The 26829-nt window shown below is 40.2% G+C and overlaps 1 protein-coding gene across 7 annotated transcripts in view; it reads right to left on the bottom strand.

The window, feature by feature from the left end:
- The window catches only part of FHIT (fragile histidine triad), a 624940-nt gene that overhangs the window by 122285 nt on the left and 475826 nt on the right, over window positions 1-26829 (bottom strand). For 5 of the 7 annotated variants that reach the window (XM_026088087.1, XM_026088088.1, XM_026088085.1 and 2 more), the window contains 3 exons: window positions 25102-25247; window positions 24219-24248; window positions 23259-23332 (listed from right to left, as the gene is read on the bottom strand). In XM_026088087.1, coding sequence (XP_025943872.1) covers window positions 23259-23332; window positions 24219-24248; window positions 25102-25247 — 250 coding nt within the window. Of the gene's footprint in view, window positions 1-9676; window positions 9722-23258; window positions 23333-24218; window positions 24249-25101; window positions 25248-26829 lie in introns of all 7 variants that reach the window. The other 2 variants (XM_026088091.1, XM_026088092.1) reach the window with 2 other exon arrangements.

The raw sequence follows: 26829 nt of genomic DNA, 5'->3' as shown, positions 1-26829 counted from the left end.
TTGCTAATTTGAAGAGGAAAATATCTGCAGAGAAAAGTTCTGACACATCGTTATAACAAGGGGGCAATGTGTAAACAATCAAGACCAAAAAATCCTTTGCAAGGCAATATCCAGAGAAAGAAGAGTGAAAGACTTTGGATTATTTCTGTATGTTAACAAATTAAGTTAGCTCTGTTGTCAAATAAGTTTTTTGCTATGATTTTATTTTTAAATAATTCATGCTCTTTTTGCTGCTGCTTTTACTAAAAGGCGTATGCTTCCTGTTCGAGTTTAGCAAAAACAAGAAGCATATTTTCTTATGTAAAGCTAAAAACATGCTAGTTTGGTTGGTTTTCTGACATGCATCACGACAGTTTCTCTCTAAAAAAAAAAAAAAACTTTAAATTACTACAGGAGAAATGCTTCACTCAGGGACACTTTCTTATTTAGCTATCTGCAAAAATCAGACCTCAGCAAACCTACAGAGCAACAGGATATCTAACAAGCCCTTCTGGCCATAAACACAATTTATTGTTACATAAATATGATAATGTGAAGAGTTCTTCGATAAGGAATTGTGGCCCTTGTATTTCTAGCCATCTTTTCCTAATAAATCTCTGTCCCAGTCTACGGGGATTCTCCTTGAAACTTTGCCCCTTCTTTGCTTTTGCAGACCCATCTTGATTTGTCTCCTACCTTTTGATCTGTTTTTCAGCCCATCTTCTGAAGAACCTTCATTTTGCCTGTCTCTTCCTCTTCTGCACGGCTCTGTAGGTACTCTGAGTCCTTCCCTCACCCCGGTAATCCTCTACACGCACACCAGGTACCATCTCTCGCAGACAACGCTCAGATGTACACCCTGCTGCTCCAGACCACGACCGCCGCCTGTCTCRTGTCAAGGGGCATCATCTGACTTTGACAAATTTTATCTCCTCCACATACACCTATCCCCAAAGCCCTATAAATATCACCTCTTAGCCTTTTATTTTGGCCATATACCCCTCTCTTTGCATTCCTGCCTTAACTCACTGCCTCTTCTTTATTTCACCAAACATTAGCTGTTTTTTTTTTCCTTTCACCTCCTGCCATCAATACCAAGAGATCAACCCCACGACTGATTGGACTTCCCTATCTGATACTCTTCTCCTGTCAAATGTTTTATTTTAAGATAAAACACCATTTGTTTAATGGCAAGCATGATCGTAAGACTTCTGCTACAACAGAGGCAATGTCTGGTAATAGTTTTGCTTTGCTTTTTAAAAAAAGCAAACTGAGGTACTTAAAATTAATTCCTGCYATCATTTTCAAAAAGGCAAAATTCCATGAGCTAAGCACATAGAAATCTCTGATACGCAGAAGATGAAATACTGTCAATCTTGATACACTAACTTTGTATTTCAGAATATATTTATTCTGCACATAACGGATAATTGTGCATTACTTCTTTTACATATGACAGATGTTCATTCCCCATTTCTGTTATATAGTGTAACTTAGTRGGAAATGCCACGTATCTCCCTTAACAGAAGAATTTAACCCCAGATTTTGCCCTCTAAAACTACCTTGTGGCTTTTATCCTCATTTATTCTAAAAACACTGTAATGCATTGCCCTCTCCCAGTTGAAGGGTGAGGTGTCGGGCAGTCTGTTGCAGTTGGTTGTCTCCTCCAGTTGCTAGGGGGTAACACAGCCCGCACCTGGGAGCAGCCGTAAAACAAAAGCAAAACCAGTTGTCTCCTTTGACTCATCTGCCATGTTAGAAACAAAAAGCTAAGACACAACTAGCACAGCCTGATGCCRTACTTTCTCTGACATTATTTTAACATTTATTATTAAATTTGGTGGCATRAGGCCAGATGCTCTCTTGATGCCAAGCTCTCTCACTACTCTTTTGCCACGTGACCGCAGCGGGCTGCACACCAGCAAAGCACAAGCAATACCGTGCAGCTCTGCACCCGGGTCCGGCCAGCCCAATYGCAGTATGTAGCTGGATGGAAAAACTGAACACCTTAATTAAAAAGCTGTTGAGTGACTTTCAAGTGATATAAGACAAACTGAACAAGTGATGTGTCATGATAAGAATCCTCCTTTTGATCAAACACCTTCCCTTTTTTATCTGAAATGTAGCAAACAGGCAGCTCTGACTTCTGTCGTATTAAGCACTTTTGGGCTTACAGGAGAAAGATGAAGAACATCAGTAGAGTTGCCCATAACATGTCTCACCTAAATCATTTTTTCAGAGACGAACACACGCAAACCCCACTGAGATTTGCCTTACAGTACATGTTGGGCTACGGACTGCAGATGGTAGCCTAACTGAATGCTGCTGAGAGCATGTGYAGGCACTTTCATCGTACCTCTTGCTTGAAGTGCTAAGCTTAAGCTTCATAAAATTCACACAAATGCAGCAGACTTCAAATAGGAAGTTCGAACATTAAGGCTAGGACAAAAGTTTTAGTCCATCTTGTCCAGACCCCTGCCCGGCCAGGATGGCTCCCTAYGACAGATGCTGAAGCACTGTTTTATCTAGTTCTGTTTTACCTTTTTTCTCTCCTGTACTCCATCAGTGATTACCAACTTGTTAACATTCAAGCAAAACAATATCCAAGGCCAATATCTAGTGAATWAGCACCACCCTGTCCCAAGATGCAAACCTGTTTGGAGGCATTTATAAACCTAAGCCTCTGTATTCACCTTTTAATTAATGAAGAAAGCTTAATATGCAATTTTTTTCATCCATCTGGCACTAAAACTCCAGAATTGCTTCTGTTGCAATTTGAGGAAGAGTTCAGGCTATTAGAAGAAAATTACAGCATATTTCTCTCTCCATGATCTACTTGCCTATTTCAAAGAGAAAGGATGTTTGTAGCTGGAAAAAAAAAAAAGTATTAAGAGAAGATATTAACTATACTTTTTTTATGCATTCTTTATAGTGGCAGTGACAGAGTACGTTTTAAAATTAACCAAAGATACCGTGCCTTTTCTGCTCATTTGCCTTTGCAGACTTCTGCACTGTTCTGCACCAGGTCTCTGCATTTTTTTCCATCCAACCATAACACTCTAGAAAAACGTGCAACTCATATTAGATCCAGTTTGAAAAAGGCCCAAGTTCAGTATTCCAATTTCAAAACTCTGTTCTAGGCAGGTGATTTAAAAGTGGAATATTTTTATGTTGCTGTCTAGCACTTGTTCTCCTGAGTTCTTCTTTATCCTCCTGGGCATATCCTCAGGGACTCTATATTGAGTTTTAAAAAGAAAATCTCTGAGGCTTTTCCTTCTGATACTTTTGAACCTTTCCTTGAAGAAACATTCATGTGCTCTGAACAGTCTTCTGTAGTACTTCTCTATCAACAATCCACCTTGCCTGTCACAACTTTACAAATTACTGTACTGTAAGAAAACAGGAAGAAACTAGAAAACAACTTTGYTTCCAACTAAAAATTAGAGAAGGGAGAAGATAAAAGGAGCATGTTAGGAACTGCTCTTTTTCCGACACAGTCTCATCAGAAATCCTGGTGGAAACATAACATGGAACATATGTTCGTAAATAAAGTGAACATCTGATTAACTCTGTTTCTATGTTTTTAATTGATCAATTTCTCAACTCATAGTGCACGAATTACCGTATCTAGGTTGCACTGGAAAGCCAACATGAAACCCTAGACTATGCAGGAGAATAGCAGAATGGGGAATTTTTAGCACAAGGTAAGCTGTAACTCAGTTCGTTTTTTTCCCCATTTCTGAAAATCATCCAGCACACCCCAGCTTCATCACGGCTTCCTGAAAGGCATCGCCCTGCGCCACCCTCCATCCCAGAAGTACCCCAACCCGCCCAGGCACACCAAGTAATCCATCAGGTCCAATCTCTTGCTGTGGGACTGGCAACTACCAGATGCTGCACCAGAAGCTGAATATCTCCTAACAGTGCATCTAATTATCTATATTATCCAGGAGAGGAAAAGAGMTGTCTTTACATCTCCACATGGCAATCAATAGATGCAGAACTCAGAGTTATAATCTTTGACATAACTATAATTCTTAACTTGTCTAATGCAAACACAGATGTTATTCTTCGAACAGCAGCTACCAAGCACTAGATACAAACTTTTAGGCTCATTACTGCAGACATGGACAATAACATCAGTTTTTTCCTTCCCTGCAAATAGAGGCTGTATCTATACTACTATCATTGCAGTCTATCARATGCTTAGTCTTAACCACCTTCACTCTACAACCATTTACTGCACAACCAAACAGCCTCTTATATAAGAGAAACCACAGAAAGATGAAAATCCAGAATTTCAACTCTGGGAGTTTTTTCTTGATATGTTTTTTTCATTGAATTCCAGTGAGGAGGAACAAATCTTCAAAGCCACAGGCTCTCCATCAAGGGACTGCAAGCAAAGGTGTATTCAGCTGATGGCTGATAAACACTCACAGATCTCAGTCTTTCGCTGCGTGAGGAAGTGACATGTCTCCTGATGGATGGCTCCATCTACGGAGAGAGCTCTGGGTTGCAGAGACTTGTTTGCCAACCAGCTCACTGGAGTTGGACCTGCCCCCAGGGAAACTGAGGCTGTGAAGCAGCTGAAGACAGAAATTGCCCTCTAGTGGATAAAGGTTCCATTTTGGATAAAAATTCAAAAAATTCCAGATTTTGTCAGCAAAAAATACATACTGTGGCCTTCGCCAGAGCTTGCTGCATTCGGTATGAAAAACAGGACACAAATGAATGCAGTTTATCCTCCTAGAAACAGCAATTTGAATTTACATTCATTTAATCTAGACACATCAAAAGGAACTTGTTAAAGCAGAATTATGTTCCACAGTTCACGTGGCAATTACCACAGGGTCATGTTGTCCATTACTGTGGCTCTTCTCCTGCACTGTATGTTTGCATTACTTAGTAATTATAGGAACGTAGAATCAATTAAAAGAAAACAATGAAATGGAATATATAATTTCCATAAATAAAAAGAGCCAGTTTCTTTAGAAATATTATATAAGCAAATGAAAGAAATCAGCTTTAATTTACCAGATGGCAATCCATTTGAAGACACTGTTCACCACTAAGCCATACTCCTTAATTAGAGAATTTTATCCCTGTGAACCTTTACTTATTACTGCATCATGATCTTTCCTGCCTAATCTGCTATGAAGGGCTAATTAATAATAACCCACACTAGCCAATGCAGATAGACTAAAGTGAAAAGAGAATTAGATATACATTATCCGGAAATAATGCTCACTCTCTGAAAAACAACTAAAGGACTTTATTGACTCAACCCGCTTAACAAATGACACTTAAGTAATTCATTGACAAGCCAGAACAATGGCAGGACTGAAAGCCTATTAAGTCATTTTTCTAACAGACATCACACTACATTGGCTATAAATTTTTGGTATAATTAATTAATTAAGACTTAAATATTTCAGTGATTAATTTTTATGAAAAAATCATAAAATATAATGGTGCTTAGGGAAAGAGATTAAAGTTACTTGCATTAATTGACTGGGCTATACAAAAAATCTATTTAGAAAAAAAACCCTCCAAGCTCAGCCTCAGAACATTGAAAGCATTTATTGCAAACACTATGAAAACAAAGTGCTGATATTGCTCTTACTTTTGGTGCATTTTCATTTTTCATTTGAGGACTGCTTGTAGCAGACTTTTCATTTAGGGATGAATTTTCAACTCAACTTAGATGCATGCAGCATTTCCAAGTGCCATCAGACCACGTCTGCTTACCTAAGGATGTAAAACGACAGTGCACCTTGTACAAATACTACAGCTGCATCTTCTCTGTCGCCTGTTGAGCTTGTGCCACATCTGACCCAACGTGCAAATACACACACGCAAGCCAGCCCTGCCTAACCTCAGCCTTGTGTCCCTCTTCAGTGTTTCTTGCACCTCCTCCCTTCCCAGCCTCGTACTTCGTGCAGTGCCTGCCACCCACTAGCAACTCTTCTGCTTACTGCAAGTGGGAGAGGTCCTCTTTCCTTGGCTCTACCAGCTCATAGCAAACCATTCAGCTTAGCCTGCCCTGCAATACAAAGACCATTTGCTCTCACCCTTCTTGCTGATTCGAGTCCCAGCTGCACGCTCATGGAGCCTGAAAGCTGTGCGAAGAAGCGGCGAAGCCCTGGGGGCACACAGTGCCTGCATGAATAAAATTTCATTTCAAGCCACAGGAGATGCTCACAGATTTTAAATCCAGTGCGGGACACTAGATTATCTGGACTGACCTCTGTTCTACAGCACGTGAGATTTCACCCAATTACCATTCCACTGAGATCTGCAGACTTAGGCTGACCAGCTAACTTTGCAGGATCAGGGCTTACCTCTTCAGTCCCATAGGAAGTAATAATAATAAAAAGCAACTTACAGGAAAATCAAAAGAAAATAATTTCCTGGCATTCTAGCCTTAGCTGTTATCAATGCATATTGCATTTCACTTCATCTTCTATACAACTCTTAGCATATTCAGCACCTCTGATGGAAATCAGTGTGGTAGGATAACAACACACATACCCAAGGCTCTTCAACCCTCTTGGCTGTATCATTTCTATTTATCTGTTGTCTGCATAAGTCCCTTTATTATAAACTCTTTCTTGAGGCTAAACATTAATGAGAGATATTGCAAGCTCAAAGCTCAGATTTCTGCAAGCTCAATAGAATTTATAATCATTGCAAATGCTTTTTATTTAAAAAAAGCTAATATTTTTAATCATCTTTTTTCTTTTTTGAATTAAAAGCCTCTTTCATATTTGATGTATTAACTGTATTAGCATTTGTTCTCTACGGATATCAAATCTTGATGATAATTATTTGCATGTTAATGCTTATTAGTACATCCAACTGGATGTGAACAATAAATAGAAAAAAGTGTAAAGTGCAAAACACTTCACATCATGTATTTTGGAAAAGGATGGGAAGCTGTAATTGCCAATGATTGCAGCCAAGCCTATAATAAGTGGAGTGAAATCTAAGGTGAAACTAATATGAAAACTGTAATTTAGTTTAACACAAATTAGAGGATTAAGTTAGTTTATTAAATTTGGCTAGAAAATAGAGTAATTTCTGCTTCCTCTACATTTCCTCTGGTATAGCATTCTGAGCAACACAAGCAGTTAAATAATGTCCTCCCCACAGCCCTCCTTAATTCACTCAATAAAATTCACCTTTTCTGAGAGATGCACAAACACGCCGATGCCTCGGGAGCGGGGGAGCTGCCGGGAGGACACAGCTGCAGCGGGAGCCGCCGCACGAGCATGCCGCAGGACTGCACACGCTGCGCGCCACCCGTCACGCCTCAGCTCCTCATCTTCTTGAGAACTAGGCACCAGGTCCCTCACACCATGTCACCGTGGTGACACTGAGGTTTTGGTCTCAATTTTTTTTTTTTAAAGAAGAAAACCTGTTGGTTTTGGGTCACACCAAAGGCCCAGCTATGCCAGTAGAGGTTTTGTGTAGAGCATGAAAGMTGGGCAAGCAGAGGATGGTCCTCCAGCGAGCACGCGCCCCCAGCAAGCTGGAGCTCGGAGGGCACTGGGTCACTGCTCGGCTTGGGCTCGACCACTGTGCGCCGAGCTCCCCCCAGCACGGGGAATGTCACCTCGCATTTGTCACGAGATTATCAGTCCTTTGGGACACAGTCTGTCYCTTTGTACAGAGCCTCGGACAAGTGAGGTCAACTCCGGATCGCCCAGCGTTTCGGAGAGCTGCCGGTGCRGGTGGACAGACCCCCCGTGTTCACGGCTCAGGGAGGGTCACCACTTTGTTTCGTATGGGGAAGGGTAATTTTTTATTACGATAGCGAGGTTATCCGCTGCTGAATATTTAAATGCAAATGGCCAGGAGACCCTGAACATACACTTGGGCCGCCCCAATGCGATCTGGATTCTAGTTCTTGAGGGCACTTAAAGTTTCTTACCACAGTCCTAGTCGAATTCAGCACTTCAGTCTGATGTAGGATTTGACYCTAACACAGCCTTGGCCTGAAGGCAGGAGTGCCAGCCAAGCAAGACATACCAACACCTACGTTATGACAAGATAACCTCTTTTTTCTTTATGAAAACTGAATTTAATTGCAGTTTCATTCATGATAATGACCTACATAATTTTCAATAATTGGATACAATTTATCTTTTCTTAATGAAAAAATGGAAATTAGCAAAGAGATAGGACACTGGAAAATGCTTCATTCKAAACCTCTTCATTAATTATCAAGATGTCCAAACACGATCTGAGAACTGCACTTACAGAACACAATTAGATCTCATACTTTTTTTCATTTCTTTAGAGTTTATTTTAATACAACTAGTTAAAAAATAACATCCCATCTCAGGAGGTACCCAGTTTATTTGGGTACCATTAGCTCTGCTTCTGAGGTAAGGGGTAACAAACATTCTCTCTTTCTAAAAAAAGGTAGCATTACCACCAACGTAAGTGTGGGTGTAACCTCTGAACTGATCAATGAAGATGTCTGGGACTTACTTAACATGCTTCGCAGACACTGGGATCTTCCCAGAGATCTGGATCAACCCCAGAATGTTTAAAATCCTTATTTTAAATTAAATTAATTATTATAACTGACATCAAGTTCCTCATAACTAGCTCTGACATTAGCACTCGATGGATGAAACAAAATAAGCTGGACTTTGAAAAGACTGGCATTACCTGCTGTGTACTTGCAGATGACAATGATTAATAAAACTCAGTACAACACATTATATTTACCAAGTTTCACTTTATATTTGTCGACTTACTAAATTACTTTGACATATCTCCAGTTTATGTTCTATTACTGAAGAATAACTACACAACAGATGGCAGTGTGTTTGCATAACAGTTTTTTTCAGCAGGTCAATCTACAAGGTGGTTATGCGGATTGATATATACTGGTAGGCAYGGGGGCCTTTTTTTGGTAATATCAATCAATCATACAGTCAGTCAGCCAACATAGTAACTTTTACACCAGCAAGGAGAGGTTTGAAAAATATATATCATTACAGAGAATTCTTTAAAGAGAAAAATTGTAGTACAAAGCCTAAGATTGGAACAGAGCCAGCRTACAGAAAAAGAGACTTCTAAATAAAATCTTTTTCAATAGACGGACTTCAAACCTTTGAATCTTCCAGAAATCTTAACAAAGAATCACTATTAAATCATACTGGAATTAATTAGGTATATAATTAAATATCTACAGCTATATCTATCCAATTCTCAGCAATGAGCAATATTGAACTATGGACTACGTTATGTCAARTGAAAAGGTGGTATCTTGAAAATTTTGCAAATAACGAAGATTATTATAAATGACAGTTTATGTTGCTCTGCAAGCCATGTTATTTACTTATCAAGGAAAAAAAACCCTCAAACCAAACCCCATGATTCCTGGCATTTAGCCAAAGATATTTAAATGAAAATTTACATTTCCCCCCTGCACTGCAGACTGAATCCAACTTTTGAATCCAATGGGAATGACTTTGGTTGTCTTACCTCAGCCACCTCTCCGCAATGCTACATAATGTGACAGGACCRATTAATAAATCAGAACAGTTTGATACTGTGTTAAGACAGAATGACTGTAGAGAGGAGGTAGAAAACGAGGCAGCCTGCAACTCAGGACACCTGGCTGCTATTCCCCRTCCCACCCTCGGGTTGGTGCGTTACCCTGCACAAGTCACTTCAATACCTGCATTTCGGTAATGGGGACAGTGACTCCTTCTCTGTTTGAGACCTGTGAATACAAGGCATTATATCAAAGTGAGGTACAATTGTTACTTGTAGCTGATATATATGATAAGCATGTTTTTAGTTTTTCTGGGTTGACAAGAACTGATATCTGACACACTGATTGACTTTCAGCCAGAGAGGAAGCTAATATTAAAGACTCTCTGCCAATGCCTTGAAAAGAAATAATAATGAAAGAGTTAACAGAACGCAATTATCTTGCGTTCTTCCTAGGAACAATATAAAAACAAAGATCTGATTAATTGGTGCATATTTCAAAAAAAGAACATCTCTTTGGCATCCTATTCCAATCCATGACTGCCATTGGGGAGGGCAGGGAACAGCTGTTTTCAATGAGAAATTCTAGCTTGTCTCTGTGGGTGAGTATTTCTATTTGTGATGTACCCTGCTTAGTGCCAGACCACTAATTTTTAGTAATGCAGGCTCTGTCTTTGAGGCACAAAAAGGGTGAAGCGGTGTAATAATTTGGAGGTTGAAAATTCACTGCTTGATGCCTCCCATAGTAAATTTGACCCTGGAATATTAAGGGGTGTTAAATAAATTGGACAAAGAGGTGTTTGGGGAGTAAAAGTGCCAGACATACTGCCATGAATGAGCAATTAGATGTTCACGAACCAGCTTATCACAAATTACATGCCTACAATATCTATTACTGTAATGACCTTGAGAGTTGACTCATATTCTCCCTTAACCTAATGAGCATGCTGAGTATAATCAATTACGTCTGCAATTAAAATTATAATTTGTCTAACAAACTCTTCTTCACTTTCAGACATTTTTTAACAAAGCCTGTTACACACTGGTAAAAGAAAAATATTAATTTTCTGTTGTGTTCTCGTTTTTTCACTTACTCTGTGGCTAATTTATTAAACCATATTACCTCTCTCCATTATTTTTTAAGTTTTCAGCAAAATTTAGTTAAGTTTCAGTCCTGAATGTCATGGGATAATTATAGCATTTAACAGCAATTTATCATTTCCCAATAGGGTTACAAGCTGTCTTTGCCTGCCGATCGAAATTTGTTTGCACGTACCACGCAATAGTTACTGCAAGTTTTTCACTTCTACATAACACACGCACACCCAATTGGGGTGTTATACTGAAGGGACCAGAAGACGTTCTGCTAACCAGAGCTGACATCTGTTTGCCAGCCTGGACCTGCTGAGGTCAACTCAACCCAATGCAAGCAAAACATAGCCCTAACCGTTAACAAACTAGATGTCACTGCAGCTATCTCACAATCTGCTGCTAATTATAGAGTCAACCAAGTAGGCAACAACAGAACTTTTTTTGCTTAGGTACCCAGGTGTTCAACAAACAATGGCAATGATTAGTAARGAAATTCAGCACATTAATCATCAGAAAATGGAAAGAATTGGAAAAGGTGCTTTAAAAATGAGTCCACGCATTTTGAGCAAGGAACATGCTGAATCCCTGTGCTGAGCTCAAAGAGTTTTGAGCCAAGCCCCATCTCTCTAAAGGGTCATTGCTTGAATGCTCCCATCTGTCACTGCCATCACTGCACGCAGCACCTGCAAGCAGCACCCAGCAGCACACCATCGTCCCAGTGTGGGGAACAAGCACTTCACTGGCTCTACACTGCGAAAGCAACAGCTTGGCTTCAGTCAAGCAAAGGCCGAGATTCATAACCGCATAGGTCTTGAGGGCATCACACAAAAATGTTCTACCAGGTAGAGTTGCCCTAAAATAGTGCTCTGCCCAAGGCAACCTGCTCTACTGAATCCGATCGCCACCTAGGCGCAGTGAGGTAGCTCGGAGGGAGGATATTCCACTGCTCACCTGCGACGCAAAGCACGCCTGGGTCCATGCAGATGTGCGCACGCACGCAGGTAGGCTCGAGGCTTTCGACGACAGAATGAGCAATCTGTCTGCCAGCTTCGGTCTGCTGCCAGACAAGCCCAGCAAATGCAAGCAAAACACAGCCCTAGCCRTTAACGAACTAGATGTCATTGCTCTTTTCTTGCAATCTGTTGTTAATGATGGAGCCAAGCAGGCGGGCACCACCTGAGCCCCCGATGCCGCCAGGGCACTGCTGCGTGCCACGGCACTGTGCCGAGGAAATTCACCCAGCGGTTTCTCGCCCAGGACAGCACTGTTTTGGCACTCGGCATTTTTCATGCAGAATGGAATTAGCTGAAAGACTCATTTCCTGTTCCCACTATCTGCTTTTAAAACTCCCAATCAAGTGAAAAAACGTCAAATTGAAGAGCTTTATTTGATTGCTTTCTTCTCCAGCGCGCCTTCCTTCCAGGACTTTCACATACTTTATTCTTAACGCTCTCTACAAAACATTGATGTCTATCTCAGAAGTGAGGAATGATGAATTTCAGTTATTTATGTGAAATGAATTAAATTTCCCACAGAAATGAGTTTTGTTTCCTCTGGATTTTGCATCTTTGTCATGCACTACACCTGGATTGGCGCCTAGAGAATGACTGACTACCATAGAACACAGCTAAAACAGCAGGAAATGGGAAAAAAGGCCACTTCAGGTACAGAAACGCCCATGACTCACTCTTCTTAGCGTGCTACAGACAATGAATAAACTACCTTATATTTTGTATTTATTTTTGTCAACAAAATCTAATCAAAGTTCATTTTTTTAGAAACTCAATAGTTGCACTAAATTAGATTACACAGAAAATTAAATCATAAATCCCTGTAACTAGGCCTCCAGTGCTTTAAAACACAACTTTGCTCTCCTGAGCACCTCACTTCAGCCTGAGAGTCTAAGCTTCAAAACTAGTTACGGATTTGATCATTTAATAACATGAAACAAGTAATTGTTTAGGGAAAAATTTATTATTTAATTAGGCCTTACTGGTAATCAATAGCAATCCATTAATTCATTAATTTGCATATCTCTTGTTTTTATACAAGTCCACAAATTCTATTAAATAGATTTTTTCTTTATTTATGCACTTTCTACCCTCACTATGCAAAAGAAGGTGCTCAAACTGTATACATTAAGTAGAGCAAATAACTGAGCAGCAGGAATACATGTATGCCCTATAGAAATGACTGCAGGATAAGATTTAATATTGAAAACAAGGAAAAGAAATAAAACAACAGGGCCTATTCTCCACAGGATGCATGCATAATTCTCATTAATGTTAATGAAAGATACTAAACGTATGTGCACTGAGGGGAGTTTATTGGAGCCTAATAAATTCGGGGATTTTTCCTTACTCCTTTCCTTGATACTTACTATAGCAGTGAAATTATTTGGATGAAAAGGAAGATATTTAAAGAAAAAACATAAAAACAACATACATTGAACTGTGCTTTGTAGCTTATTTTGTTCAAATGCTACTTTGCATATATAATTACTAGATTTATACATATAAATAATAATTGCAGGTACAAATTACAAACTGTATGAAGCCAAATAGATGCTTATACAAATAGGGTCAAAAGTTTTGTATGCAAAATGCAAAAGCTCCATTGATTTAGCCTATATATTTTCACAAATGAACTAAATACGCTATACCAGGGAAGAATCYGGCCCCAAACACAAGGATTATTCTGTTTGCCTGGGACCAAAGAGAATCAAATGCAGGTTGCAGATTCATATTCTAACATGTGGAAATACTAAATCCAACTCAGGATGGCTTCACCAAAAGGTCATAAATGAAAAAATGGCATTGGTTCAGTTCAGAGATGACTTACTCGCAGAAAAAGCCTTCTGTTAAATATGGTGTGAACTGCTTCTCTGCTTAATCTGGGCAGACACACCAAGCCCTAATGATAACTCCTCTCCGAAAGAGCCGAGGCATGCTGTAAAGCGTGGTGAGAAAACATCGCAATGTTATTCTCTTGAATACCTTCTCAATGGAGAACTAACAAAGCTCATTCACAGACCTTTCAAAACAAATGCTGCCTCTGGGTATTATCTTACTTCAAATACTAAAAACTACATCTGAAATCAGGCAGAGGAATTCAACATTCATGAAATCAGGCAAAGAAATTCAACATTTCAGATTTAAATATTTTCTAACAGCAAGATGGAGACACTCATTCACATGAGCACTTTCTATCTGTCTAGTTTATTTTCTTCCAGTCTCTCTCAGAGAGAACGCAGATCAGCAATGCCAGGCAGGCACCACGGAATGAAGATTTTCAGGGCAGCAATAGATGAGGTAACTGGAAAACAGTATAAATGAAAGAGGAAAGAAAATGGTTTGATTATTCAGAGGTAATAAGCTAGAAGATTACCAAAGGAGAAACCATTTTTCTCCTTAGAAAGGCCTGAGCAGTCTRGCAAGCACAGGATGCCCTTCCAGACTTCTGGCTTTACTACAGGGCATAGAGCTCCTTGCCCCTGGCTGCACAGCCTTGCTCTGAAATGCTAGTGGGCAGAATTTATTTAGAAGAGCTGTATGTGCACGCAGACACCGCATTTGGCGCTGGTCTTTGCAAATGGGTACAGACAGAAATGAATTTGTTCTGACCGCATACGTCAGTTCTGGGCCGGAAGCAGGGGCACCCTATTAACCCTGAGCTCATGCTAACAAATCCAGCAGAGAGAAAATACTTGCCTGTTTGCTTCCATCCATGTGGACATAACCTTAATGGGTTTCATCCACAAGGAAAAACAAACTAGTTTGTCAGGCCTGTGGGTGCCCACTTAGGGACCTTAGATCCTAAGGTCCCCACTTAGGCACGCTGTCCCTTCTCACCAGGACTGCTGTAGCTAAGGATGCACTTGACACCCTGCACCAAGCAAAGCCCCAGGACATGGGAGAAGGGATGGGGGAGCAGAAAGCTCAAGACAGACGCAAGGCCTGGTACAAATGTAAAGCTGAGAACTGAGGGAGCAACCAAAGGTACCTGGGGCAGATGCCGYGGATACAGGTGAGCTCTCCTGGCAGCCAGCGCAGGGCAGTGCCCCCTGCGACTCCACGCCGCCTCTAAAGGACGGAGGCATTGGCAAACRCGGCCTGCTTCCATTCACTTGCTTAACAAAATAGGAATCACAATTTGGCCCTTCTTTAAATCACTTCTGCTGCAAGAATTTGGTTGGTAAAACTGAATTACCAGTCTGCTGCATCTAGCAAGGGACCCAGAGCTCTGTGTTAAAGCAGGGAATCTAAACTTCTCTCTTCAAATCTTGTGTCAAGTATTAGTTAAGGGGACTGTGTAATTTTTAAAAGACTCATTGCATTTTCCCCAATTTATTCCATATTGTGGCATCATTCCTAGAAATTTGAAATATTAATATGCACAAAGGAATAAAAAAAATACCCAGAAATGCCTTTATTTACAGAATTCACTGTTTAGAAGTTGTCATTCTGAATGGGATTTTTTTTTCTTCAAAATGAAGGGGCTGCAGAATGTTTAAGCACTGACAGGAAATCATGAGCAGATATAGAATAATTATTTTTAAAAATCCCGATCCTGACTAGCAACTTCTCTTACTAGTCAAGCAACAATTTCGCTCCAGAAAGGGCCCGGCAGTTGTGCTGAACTGCATCCACGAATGCCGATTTCTTTTATACAGTCCATAAACTGAAAAGAGGACAAACCTAGCAACCCGATTTTACCAGGTAACAGCCTACATTTAGGTAAGAAATAGGCTTTGTTTCATGATTGTTTCCTTTGCTTTTTAAAGACACGTCTGCCACAGGCATGCACGTGCAATCCAGCTGGAGATGCTGGGCTTCAGTTTTGGGCAAAAGGAAAGGGGTTTGGAGTGTTTCTCCAGCTCTTCAGAGAGTGGTGCACTTCCACTGCCTAAAAATGCACCACAGTGGAAGCAGCAGAGCATCATACAACGGCTGTCACTGAAACAGTAAAAGTACTAGAAGATGGCAGCGTGCAATCACAGACATCCGAGAAACACAACCAGTTGAGGTGCTGCCTTGTGGAGTCACCACGTGAGCAGCACTGCACAAGCTGCATGTTTTTCTTCCCGTCACTACAAGCACGTGCAGAGAAAATGCAAAACGCGCACAACACAAGCGCTGCACTAACATCTATTTGCGTTCAACCGCAGAAACCGCTATTCCAGCAATATTTCCATCAACAGCCAGCGTGTGCTTTTCCCACCGCCAGGCAAATGAGGAGCGGCCATTTGATAAAGCCCCCAGAGAAGGGGTTATAAAGGCATAATTCAAATTCGCTCAAACTGCAGTTTAGCTTTAGAGTGAGCCTGTCTATGAGCAGTCCTGCCAGAGGAGCAGCTTTCGGGAGGGATGGGGCAAAGGAGGCTTGAGAGGGCTTTTGCCTTGTTGGGCAGGAAGCTCTTGACTTGTGCTGCCTGCCTTGCAAGGAGCATGATACAGAAACCACCGTGGCGTCCAGAACACTTGCCATTATTTTTATTTAAACAGTAAAAATATTACATACTCCTCACCTTGTCACCCTGTCTGGAGCTGATTGAGCAAGTTTTATTCTATTATTTTAACCTCGGTTTTCCATTTGTAAATCACTTCCAAGAGAGGCCGTGCTTTCTATAAACAAAAATCCTCCATAGGCTAACATGGTGCTGCCAGAACAGACTAAAACGCATGGATTAGTCAGATATATCTCAGATGTGCTTAAAATTTCAAAAAGTTACAGGACAGCGTAACCACCTAATTCTTCATGCAATAACATCTGTTTAGGAACACAGGGCTAGGAAAGACCTGCAATCCCCTGCTACCACATGCAAGAACATGACAAAATCTCTCTCCCTATTTACTTCACTTTTTTAAGCAACAAACTCCTTCAAGCTGTGCAGGCTCCCTGGGGAGCTCAGGGACAGCTTTAAGCAGACTGCTCTTTTGTTTTTGGAAGGTGATGTAACTTTAAGGGGAAAAGTACCGAGCCAAGCTTATTACTGCATTGATAAGGCCACCAGGGCGCTGGTAAATGGGTTCCCTTCATCTGGCTGAACTTGGGTCATTAACACGCCAAATAAAAAGAGCAAAAGCACCGTGATTCTCTCCTTCCCTGAGAGACTCAGGAGGTCACCGGATCCAGCCTGACAGCTGAGACCCAAAGGTTGACAGATCAGTCACCGGAAAATGCCTTTGGGCAAGAACACCCAACAAACTCAACCACGCAACAGCTTAAATGTGGGCGAGTTGGTGCTTACAGAAGGCACGTGCGCATGAGGGAAAGAAGTCTGTTTTGCTCATGACCCATAGCATCCTTTCTCATCTATCGTCTGCATAGGAATAATTTTACAGGGGATCTTTGGAGAAAGAAAAGTAGCACCCGGTAGGTAGGAACGCAAAGACAAAACTGCAGAAGCCCACGAGGTCAGAACGCCGGCGTGCAGCGCTACATGAATTTTTAGAAAGAGTTATTCAAAAACCTATTAAACGGAAATCTAGCTTCGCAACACTTGTTTAATAAACAATTTTCACCCAACCTAAAATACAGAACAGCATCAAGTTATCCATCTGAATTAAATGGGAATGGTTTCATAGATAAGGTTTTGCACATTTCTTGGAGAGTTACACTTCACTTGAAAGCAGTGTTTTGTAACCAAACAGGAAAAAGAGAGTAAGCGCTCCCTGTAAAATGAAGAGGTTTATAAGATACAAGCTTGACAATGAGCAAAAGCATTATGAATGAGATGGAGCCTGGAAAGAAATTCACACACTAACCACACAAAAATTAATCAGCCAGCCCTGACTGTGATATTAATGATTTTAGAGCTCATACATTGTCTGGGATTTATAGAGGTTTTGCATTTACTGTACAATAGGGTATTTGTAGGACCTGCACTCAAGAGTGGCATTTGATTGATTGCCCATAGTCAGGGACAGAGAATCGTTTAAATGCAAAACATATTGCTGTAACATGGGAACAAAGAAGTGAAAGATACTTTCCAATTAAAACTTAGCATTTTTGATCCCAATCTCAGTCATGGTGGGGAAAATGAAGAGCAGCATCTAAGAGCAATTCAGGGATTTCTCAGCACCCCTCCCCATCTTACTGAAAATTCAGTAAAACAGAAAGGGTTTGCAAAGGACATTTTGTTTCCAGGAAGAAGAAGTTCTGATATTGTCAAAAGACCCTGTTTTAACATTTGCAGAGGAAAACTTTTGCACTTTTCAGCTAGAAATATTTTTTCATTTTGAAATGTAACTCTGTTTATAGAAAATAAGAGAAAAATTTGAAGTGCTTTCAAACTCCAAAATAAATCCTCCTGAATGACTAATTTGTTCAAGATTCTTCTGCCCTGAAAATTGTAAACATTTGAACACACTCCAGTTAAAAAAAAAAAAAGAAGAAGAAGAAGAAAATACATTCAAAATGCTTTTCTCAAGGCACGTGCCGGCTCTCCTGGAGCACACACGCTCCGAGTTAAGCGCAGGCAAATGCCTTCGTAGGAGAGAAGCCTGCAGGTCTGTGCGTATTTTAGCTGGCACCCGTTGACCTTGGAGGGACAATAAAAGTGTCCAGTGCTCTGCGGGTCTGCCGCTGCCGGTGGCCTTGCTCAGTGAGCGAAGAGGAAGGGATGCAGCCAACAGAGCTGTGCGACTTTTAGTATCTGGGTGCACGCTACGGCAACTTAAACAGGCATGTGAGCCCACTTACTTGCTTATCATAGTTTAATTTAGACAGTGTCGATAACTCTCACTAACCCTGGGGGTGTTTTTGGAATTTAACTGCCTAAGGAGAATATTCATCTAAGAAATCCATATGGCAGGAAAGAAGGGGAGAATTATTAGTGAAGAATGGTAAATTCTTCCTTCTCATTAGCATACTTCMGTATATGTCTTTGAAATTTCCCTTTTACTTTCCTCATTTTCAGTTGCTCATTTTTAATGATYGTTTTTCCTTACAGTCTACTCCATACAGACTATGCCGACTCTGTCTAGGGACAGAGGACGATATTACTTTACAAGTCAGGGGGTACAGCATGTCATGACATTCACTACTGGAAATTCAAAATCATTCACATTCAGAAGCATCATAATTCACTGCTAAAGAGAATCTCTCAGAAACTTCTGTCCCCATCCCCTCAGGGAACTTCGCAACCTGGTATTTCTGGATCAGACTTCATTATTCAGGTGATCATTTCCATTTATCAGTGCCCTGAGGCCTTTGGTATTCTCAGGCAGGATGGTGTCATGTCCATCAATCACTGCGTTGTGTTCACTTTCCCAATTTTTTTCATCTCTTTCAGCCTTCAAAAACCCCTCAAACTTTACATGGGCATGTATTGGCCACAGACACCTCTTGCTTTTCTCGCCTGCTACCATGTTTTAATTACAGGAGGTAATCTGTACGAATTGTGGGGGCCTTAAGAGAGTTAGTGTTTTCACTCTATGGCCTGCATATTATTATGTGTATTAACAGAGGGGCTAAAGATCCATTTGGGGCCTCTTTGGGCTACGAGCACTGCAAACAAAAAGCAGTATTTTGTTTTTCCTGAAAAGCTTACATTTCAGTCAGAAACCAAATGTTATACATAATGAACGGGAGCAAGGACCTGAGGAAGAGCAGAGGAAACTGGGACTGTAACGCAGTTCAAAAACCATTCTTTAATGGAACCACTTAAGTTTTAATCCATGTTTGGCTTTTTTGTTTGTTTGTTTTTTGAAGTGAGCCATCATTCCTAAGATACTCTTTTGGAGGCACTGTAGAAAACATAGGTCTTGCTAAGACTGAAAGGAGAATTAGACCAACACGAGGCAGGTTTAGAGAGGGCCTTGAAGGGAAGGGCAAGAATCATTATTTAGGGCGAGTAGAAAGCTAAGGGCTTCCAGTGATGTGTGCAAGAAGGCAAACTCTCCGGCTGCCCCAGCTGCTGCCCCTATCTCTGCAAGGGGCAGTATAGTCCTAGCTTTGAACAGATACATCACTAACATCCCCCCCCGCCCAAAACACCCCAGTCTAAGTAGAGTACCAAAATAGAAAGAAAATTATGAGCAGAAAACAGGCACAGCAGTCTTGAGACTACTGAATTTGCAGAACCAATTAGCTATCTGCAATATTACGTATTCTCCAACCAAATACTATTACTGTGTTTCTCAAAGCAATTCAAAGAGACTACTGTGCTTCATCAAATCATTTTTTGGACATCCCACAAGCCTTCAAGAGAATCATGGTTCTCCAGAGTGAAGCAAACAAGACCATTTGTTCACAGGTTTCAGTACAATGTTGGTCTTCAAAAACTTGTTGCTTTTTCCCATGTTTTTTCTACTTGAAATTTGAAATTTGATTAGAGACAAGAACAATTTTTGCTTTTCTCTCTGATGCCACCATTTTTTTTGTTCTTTTAAGAGCAAAAGGTGGCCTCCAATACTCTATTAAACAAGGATTCACATCTGCCAGACTGCAGGGAAAGCAGGCTGAGGCATCAAAAGTATTGCCGTTAGTAAGTTTAATCCTTCTGATGCAATCAGTCTGCAATGTGATCTGATTAAATTTAAAGACTCAAGCCTGAAGTCCGGTACTCCAGCTCAACAGGGACAGATAGACAAACAATATGAAAGAGAAGTCTGCTGTGAGCTTAAATAAACCCTAGACTTCTCAGTTCAGGTTAAGATTTCTAAAGAATGCAAGCCAGGTGGATTGATTTAACACAGCATTAAAAAACCATCCGGGAAAGAAAAACACGCACATCAAAAAATAATGGTGAGGCAATCTTCTCAGTGTAAAATAATTAGTGGAATGTGTGACATATAAAATAAGTTTCTGCACATATACTCACACTGCCACCATCAGCCTCACTTCTTCATTTATTTAGGTGAACCTGTAACTGGCAAACTGGCAGTTACTCATGAACAACAGTGCAGGTGCTGAGCTGCCTGAGACTTTGACACTGCTGCAAAATAGACTATGTGTTTGTATGCGTTTGTGCAATGGACACTTGCTGTGCAATATTATCTTGTCTCTACAGATAAATTAGTTGTATCATGCTCCTGCCAGCTTGATTTGTTTAGCCTTTACGGAGTACAGAGTGCATGGAGTTTCTTGTGATTGAATCTCACATAAAAGGTAAAGCTGAGAGTTTACTCGACAGTATGCTATACATCCACCAAGGCAGCAAGAGCATTTGCTGACTTGATGTTGGGAAGGAGGCTATAAAATATACTGGGGAACATCTCGAGACGTCACTCACTTGACACAGCATTAAGATCCCTGCATCTTAATGATTTTCCTGATCCATGAAATTGCCTGGATATTTAAGGCATTCTCAGACAGAACCAGTGAGAAGCTCCTCCTCCAGTCCTAGCACAAGGACACCGTGGGCTTTGCATTCACCAAGAAAAACAAAGCTCAAATTTGCAGAGATAAATGTTCTTTAAGAGAGGATCACAAACCATTTCTTCCCTTTCACAAGAAGGGAAAAGAAAAATATTAAAAATGTGTTTGATGTGCTGGAAGATGTTTATGCTGCTGACACACTTCTCGGAGATGCTTGGGGTCTGTGCTGTGAATGGGTACAAGGACCTCAGGCAATACAACACAAAGCGTGCAAGTCTGTGAGCACCTCTGGAGAGGGGCATCTGTCCCTCTCGTAAACGGGTGATAGGGCTGGAACGGGCAGAGTCTGTGGGCAGCTACAAAAGGATTATAAAGTAACATACCGTATTACTTTACACTCTGAGACTACGACTTGGTGTAAAATTCTTACCAAATGTATTCTTTCCAGTTGCTAAAGAGTGAGAGAAGACCCACCTACAGTTCCAGATTATTGGTGAGCTGAGAGTCAGGCATAAATACGGTTTCTTCCAAAGACCCATCCAATGCAAACACACAGACCCCAGCGACGGGAGGATTTGCAAGAACCACCATGAGTCTCCCTAGAACTCCGTTCCCCAGCGTCTGCTACCTTGGATCAAAGGAGGACAGTATTCAAAAGCAACAGAGTGCAGCAATAATGGATCTATGTGTTAAGAGGATAAACAGCCTCCTGTTAGGTAACTGAGAAGATTTTAATCCTACAGTGCTACAAGGCACTACTAAAGTATCCCAGAATTGCAATATGTGATACAGTTGACAGAAACCTGCACACACCAGCAGGTTTCACAGCAGCACAAAATACACGTAGCCTGGCATACAATATCTTATAATTGATTTCTATCAAAAACCATACTGAAAAAGTAATCTCTTTTATACCTGGAATATACATTGCACATATAATTTCAGATATCTCCATAGCAAAGAAAGACCTAAGACTCACACCCAGGCTGAGGTCCAAGATCTTTCTTACATATTGGCTACAGTTCTTCCTTGTTGAGCAGAAAATAGACTTTCCTTAGCACGTGCAGATAAAATTTCTCAAACAGTTTTTGGTTTTGGTCAGGCTGGTAGCTCTTCCCATTTTGTAGGCAAGTTTTGCACTAACCAGTTTAACAGCCACTACTCTTCTGCCTTCCTGTAATTCCTTACGTAGCACATGTAACAGTCTATATTTATATAGGTATACAGAATCATATAAAATAGAAATGGAAGAGACTCTGGAAGCCATCTGGTCTGTGCCCCTGCTCAAAGCAAGATGAGCTACACCTAATTAGCTCCTGACATACGCTTGCCTACCCTACTGAAACAGCGATTCCACAAACTCCCTTGGATATTTATTGTGATGCTTAGCTATTCTTATTATTAGAAAGTTTTTTCTAATGTTTAGTCTGTTCCAGAAATTTTAATTAAAAGGTCCCTTAGAGGAAGACTGGATGATTGTGCATGCTTATACATGAGGAAAAAACACTTACAGAAACACGAGACACTGAATTTAAGGTTCATAAATTATTTGTAGATTGCATAGGTGGTTTTTAAAACTTTCTGATTCAAAGCAATTTAAATGGAACCAGCTATTTATGTACCCTCCTTATTGTTCACTTTAAAGGAGATCTTGATCACAGTAATTTCTTCCCCAATGCAAGTTTTGAAAGCTCTAAGTTCTTTGAAGAAAATAGTTGTTGGCATTTTCAGATGATAAACATCCCAGAGTGATGATGATAAATTACAGTGTTGCCCAATGATGCAGAAAAGTAGAAAAATGCAAACTGCTAACCTCTGATTTATGAATACACACTCTTTATTATGGAGTCTAGGGGTTCACAGCTTTAGTAGTGGGTCATTACTTATTAAAAGTGTGAGAAGAAACCACTAAGGGTGTCTACCATTTGGCAATTTACTGGATAAACTAACATTTAATGTCCTTTGTCTCCAGTATGAGTATAAAACTATACAGAACTTCTTGCCTTTTTAAGGCTACCTAAGCATTTGTTATGGTTCACAATCAAACAAGACGTGGATTGTTTATGTATAGTTTTGCTCATTCACACAAGCAATTTTTCTCACTTTTTAATATAAACATTTCTATAAACCCTTTCTTTATAAAGAAAAAATATTTGCTCAAGATAGTAAAAGAAATCCTGGGAATGTCTTGCTAAAACATGGTGGGGTTTAATGACAAAACTTATTTAAAACTTATTTAAACTGCAAGACTTGACTTCTCCCCAGGCATTCCCACCGAAGCCCACCCAAGGCATGCTAACGCAAGAGCTGAGGAATCTGGTTTGTTGCAGCACTGCAGTAAATTGTGTTACCTTCCTTCCTCACTCCCGAGCTTCCCAAAGCTTGGGAATTTTCTGATTTCTTCTCCTCTCTCCCTATCATCTCTCTGCAAAACATTCAAAGCAAGCAACAAGAAGAAGTAGGAAAAGTAAGGTCAATGCAGCAAATTGGAAAAAGTAAAATGCTTCCATATGCCATCACTTGGTTGTTAGAATAATCTTAACCCAAACAGCTTCTTTGAGCCATCTAATATAATTTTACAAAGTGCTAGCCCATAGCCATATTTGACTTTCCTTTGATTCCAAATGTAAAAAATAGCCTTTATCTAATGTTCGGGCATATAATCTAACTACCCAGGCATTTGCATTTGCATTACAAGGCAGTGAAACATGGCTGGAGAGCCATCTTGGATGTTATCTATGTTATCACTCAAGAGGAGAGTATAAWCATAAATCCTTCCCCCCTCCTTTTTTTCAGAAGTACTCTTAAAATCTGTTTTTAGGCTTCACTGGCCCCATTACATTTGAACTTCAGTAACAAGAATGTGACACAAATATGCAGAGAGAAAGCACAGACAAAAGGTGTATTCTTATAACATGGTTCTGTTTAACTGTTCCTATAATTAGCTACAACTCATTAGGCAATAAAAAGACAAACAAAGAGATTATGAATGAAATGGCAGTATTTTCTCCATAAAACAAACAAAAAAATTGACCAGATGCCTCTCTCCTATGGCTTTCCTTGCATAAATACAGCCAGCAGCTTAGAAAAGATATTTTCATGATTGAAAACTTTTGTCTAGAAAAAAAGGAACATAAACATCATCCTGTGCAATTTCAATAAAAAGTATTTACAGTGATTGCACACTTGAGATTTTTCTGTTCTCAAGGATAAAATAACAATACAGCAATGCTCTGCAGATGACTAGTTTTCCTCTTTTATTAGTTCTTATAATTGTCTCTTAATTTGTGTCCTTCATAATAAGCACTCACCTTCACCGTTTGTCCAGCTTCAGGGCCATCCTGTAAGCAGAAAGAGAAGTCTTAAGTTAGAGGAACTAACAAGGAYCCCATGGTGATTCAGAAATATCACTCATTAATAATTTACATCCAATTTCATTGTATGTTAATTTAGCATATTCTCCTGGGGACCATTCAACACAGCGCTGGTGGACTAGGTGCCTTTTCATATCAAGCCATGGCAAAGTGAGAAACTGTATCTTAGAAGTAAAACACAAAAACCATGGTTGTTATTTTTCATACTTTCAGATCGTGTTTTTAAATAGCTCACAATAGGTTTCTGATCTTTGTGAATATAAAATCAGAGATGTAAGCAATGCTTTAATCAAAGCATGCTTACTTAAAGTCTTATTCTAATAAAATGGGCTTAGTCTCCCGATCCGCTTTAAACAGAGCTCTTTTCTGGTATAAAAGCAGCAGGTACAAATGACTGAAAGGTCAGAATGGATAACGTATTTACACGGTTATGTTTCTCTGGTTACATATGAATAGATGTGAAGAGGAATTACCTCCTTGTCTTGAAAGCAGTGGGTTACCTGCTGAATGCGGAGATGTGGCTGCCTTCTCTGGAAGGTCAACCCTGCAGACATTTCCTCRGCGGTGTAGTATTTACTGAAATACTCACAGATAAACACTGCACKTGGGAGTGTTTCCAGGCTTAGCCCAAAGTTTTACAGTTATTAATTATCCTTTTTTGCTGTTTTGCATGTTAACTTTCTCCAATGGCAAATCTGGCAGACTGCTATGTATTGTGTAAAGCATTTATTGCCCCTTAAAATGTGAATGTCCTTTTGTCATTGGGTACGGGAAGAAGGTTGAAAGCTTGATAAAACAAACCATTGACCGGTTGGCAAACCTGAATTGAAATGGTGAGTGAGGTGCCGCAGAAGTGTTTCTCCACTACGTCGCCAACTCTTTGCGCCATGCAAAATAAATCAGCCACTTCCTCAGGACGCAGGTCGCGGAAACGCTCCACTGGCCGCAGAGGGCAAACAAGGACATCTGAAGTTGGTATCGTCAAGGCACAAACRCAAATCGGAGTGGCCCAGAAGGCTAAATGCCCCACTCCCCACATGTAACCTCCTTCTGGTCACCTTTTAACTGCCTCGGAACTCTTCTTCCTCTGAGGATTACAGCAAGAACAACTAAAACATGAAGCTGAACACAACAGATCATATGATGCTTTGATCAGAACCCTGCCCAGTTTCCTCAAACCCCTCAGTCGGGTCAAATGACTAAAACGAGGTCACATATGTTATTACTGAGAAATCTTAAGGAAAGTATTCTAAACTTTCACAGACTCAAAGTTATCATTTTGAACTACATGGGGAGATGCTGGGATCTTAGATCTCTGAAAGTCAGAGAAGGCCAAAGGATTTTAAAGTGGTTTCGGGTGTGGGATCTGTGACAGCAATTTTACAATGCTTTTTCATATACTTGGTACATATTTTTGAAAATCTTGATCTTATGCCTCTAACTTTAGGTAACTAAATTTGAATATCCAACACTTTGCTGATAATAGCAAGTCACTTATTCCTACCTCACAGTAATTACCATTTGCTAGGAGTGCTCACCTGCTATAAATACATGTTTTTAGAAACACAGTCAGGTAATGAAGACTGTTTCCTTTTAAACACTGTGTTCCCAGCACTACAAATATACTTCGATTCTATTCTGCCTTGATAACAGCGTTTCATGAGTCAGTGAAATGAAGCTATAAAGTAAACAATGGAAGGACACAGACACTATTCACCGTCACCCGGCCCGTTGTGTTCACAGAAATAAATAATTGCTGTGATTCTTCAAGTGAAAGCCAATTTTGTAACACTACTAATAAGGTCCCGAATTCTTAGTAGATCCTCAGTTGTGTAAATCCAACAAGCAAGCGCTTGGGACTTGACTCTCATCTCAATTCCCTGCAGATGGGATTTTTTTTTCTGACTTACAGTATCGTGTTTGCAGAATAAAGACCTTAAATATCACCTCTAACACCACTTGAACTTTCAGAATGGAAAGCTATGAAAATTAACAGCTTCTTATTTTTTCAGTATTAAAATGAGTGCTCAAAGGACTGTTTGAAGAAAATTAAGCTCCATGCCATTGTATTACAGTAGTATTTATTTTTATGGCATCTCGAAGCCTGCAGGTATTCAGGAAACATTCTCTATACGCTAGGAAATGTACCTAGGAGATGCTCTGTAGTTAACAGGTTCACACAAAGGTTATGTCAACCTGATTTTCAAGAACCCCATAAGACATTTGAAATAAAGACTAATACATACAAAAGATAATTTATTTCCATAAACAAAGAAACAACACGTTCACATTCCCCAAGTTTATCACAGGAATCACATTTATATTTCTGACTGGAGGAAAAAAACAGACATTTTCTGGAAGTAAAGATGTAGAGGCAGGTTTTGATCATTTTTCAAGGTCCAGATGAGGACAGACAATATTGTAATGGATATTTGTTAACTGGGAGCAGATTTCTCCAAAGAGCTTCACAGCTAGCAGCTCTCTTTGCTCACAACAGACCAGGAGAAGTCTGGCTCCAGCTTTGGTGTTAAGCTGCTTTGAAAAATCT

This window comes from Apteryx rowi, unplaced genomic scaffold (assembly GCF_003343035.1).
Source record: "Apteryx rowi isolate R43461 unplaced genomic scaffold, aptRow1 scaffold_75, whole genome shotgun sequence".
NCBI lineage: Eukaryota > Metazoa > Chordata > Aves > Apterygiformes > Apterygidae > Apteryx > Apteryx rowi.
The sequence above is the reverse complement of the archived record's forward strand: the minus strand, read 5'-3'. Positions and strand labels throughout refer to the sequence as shown.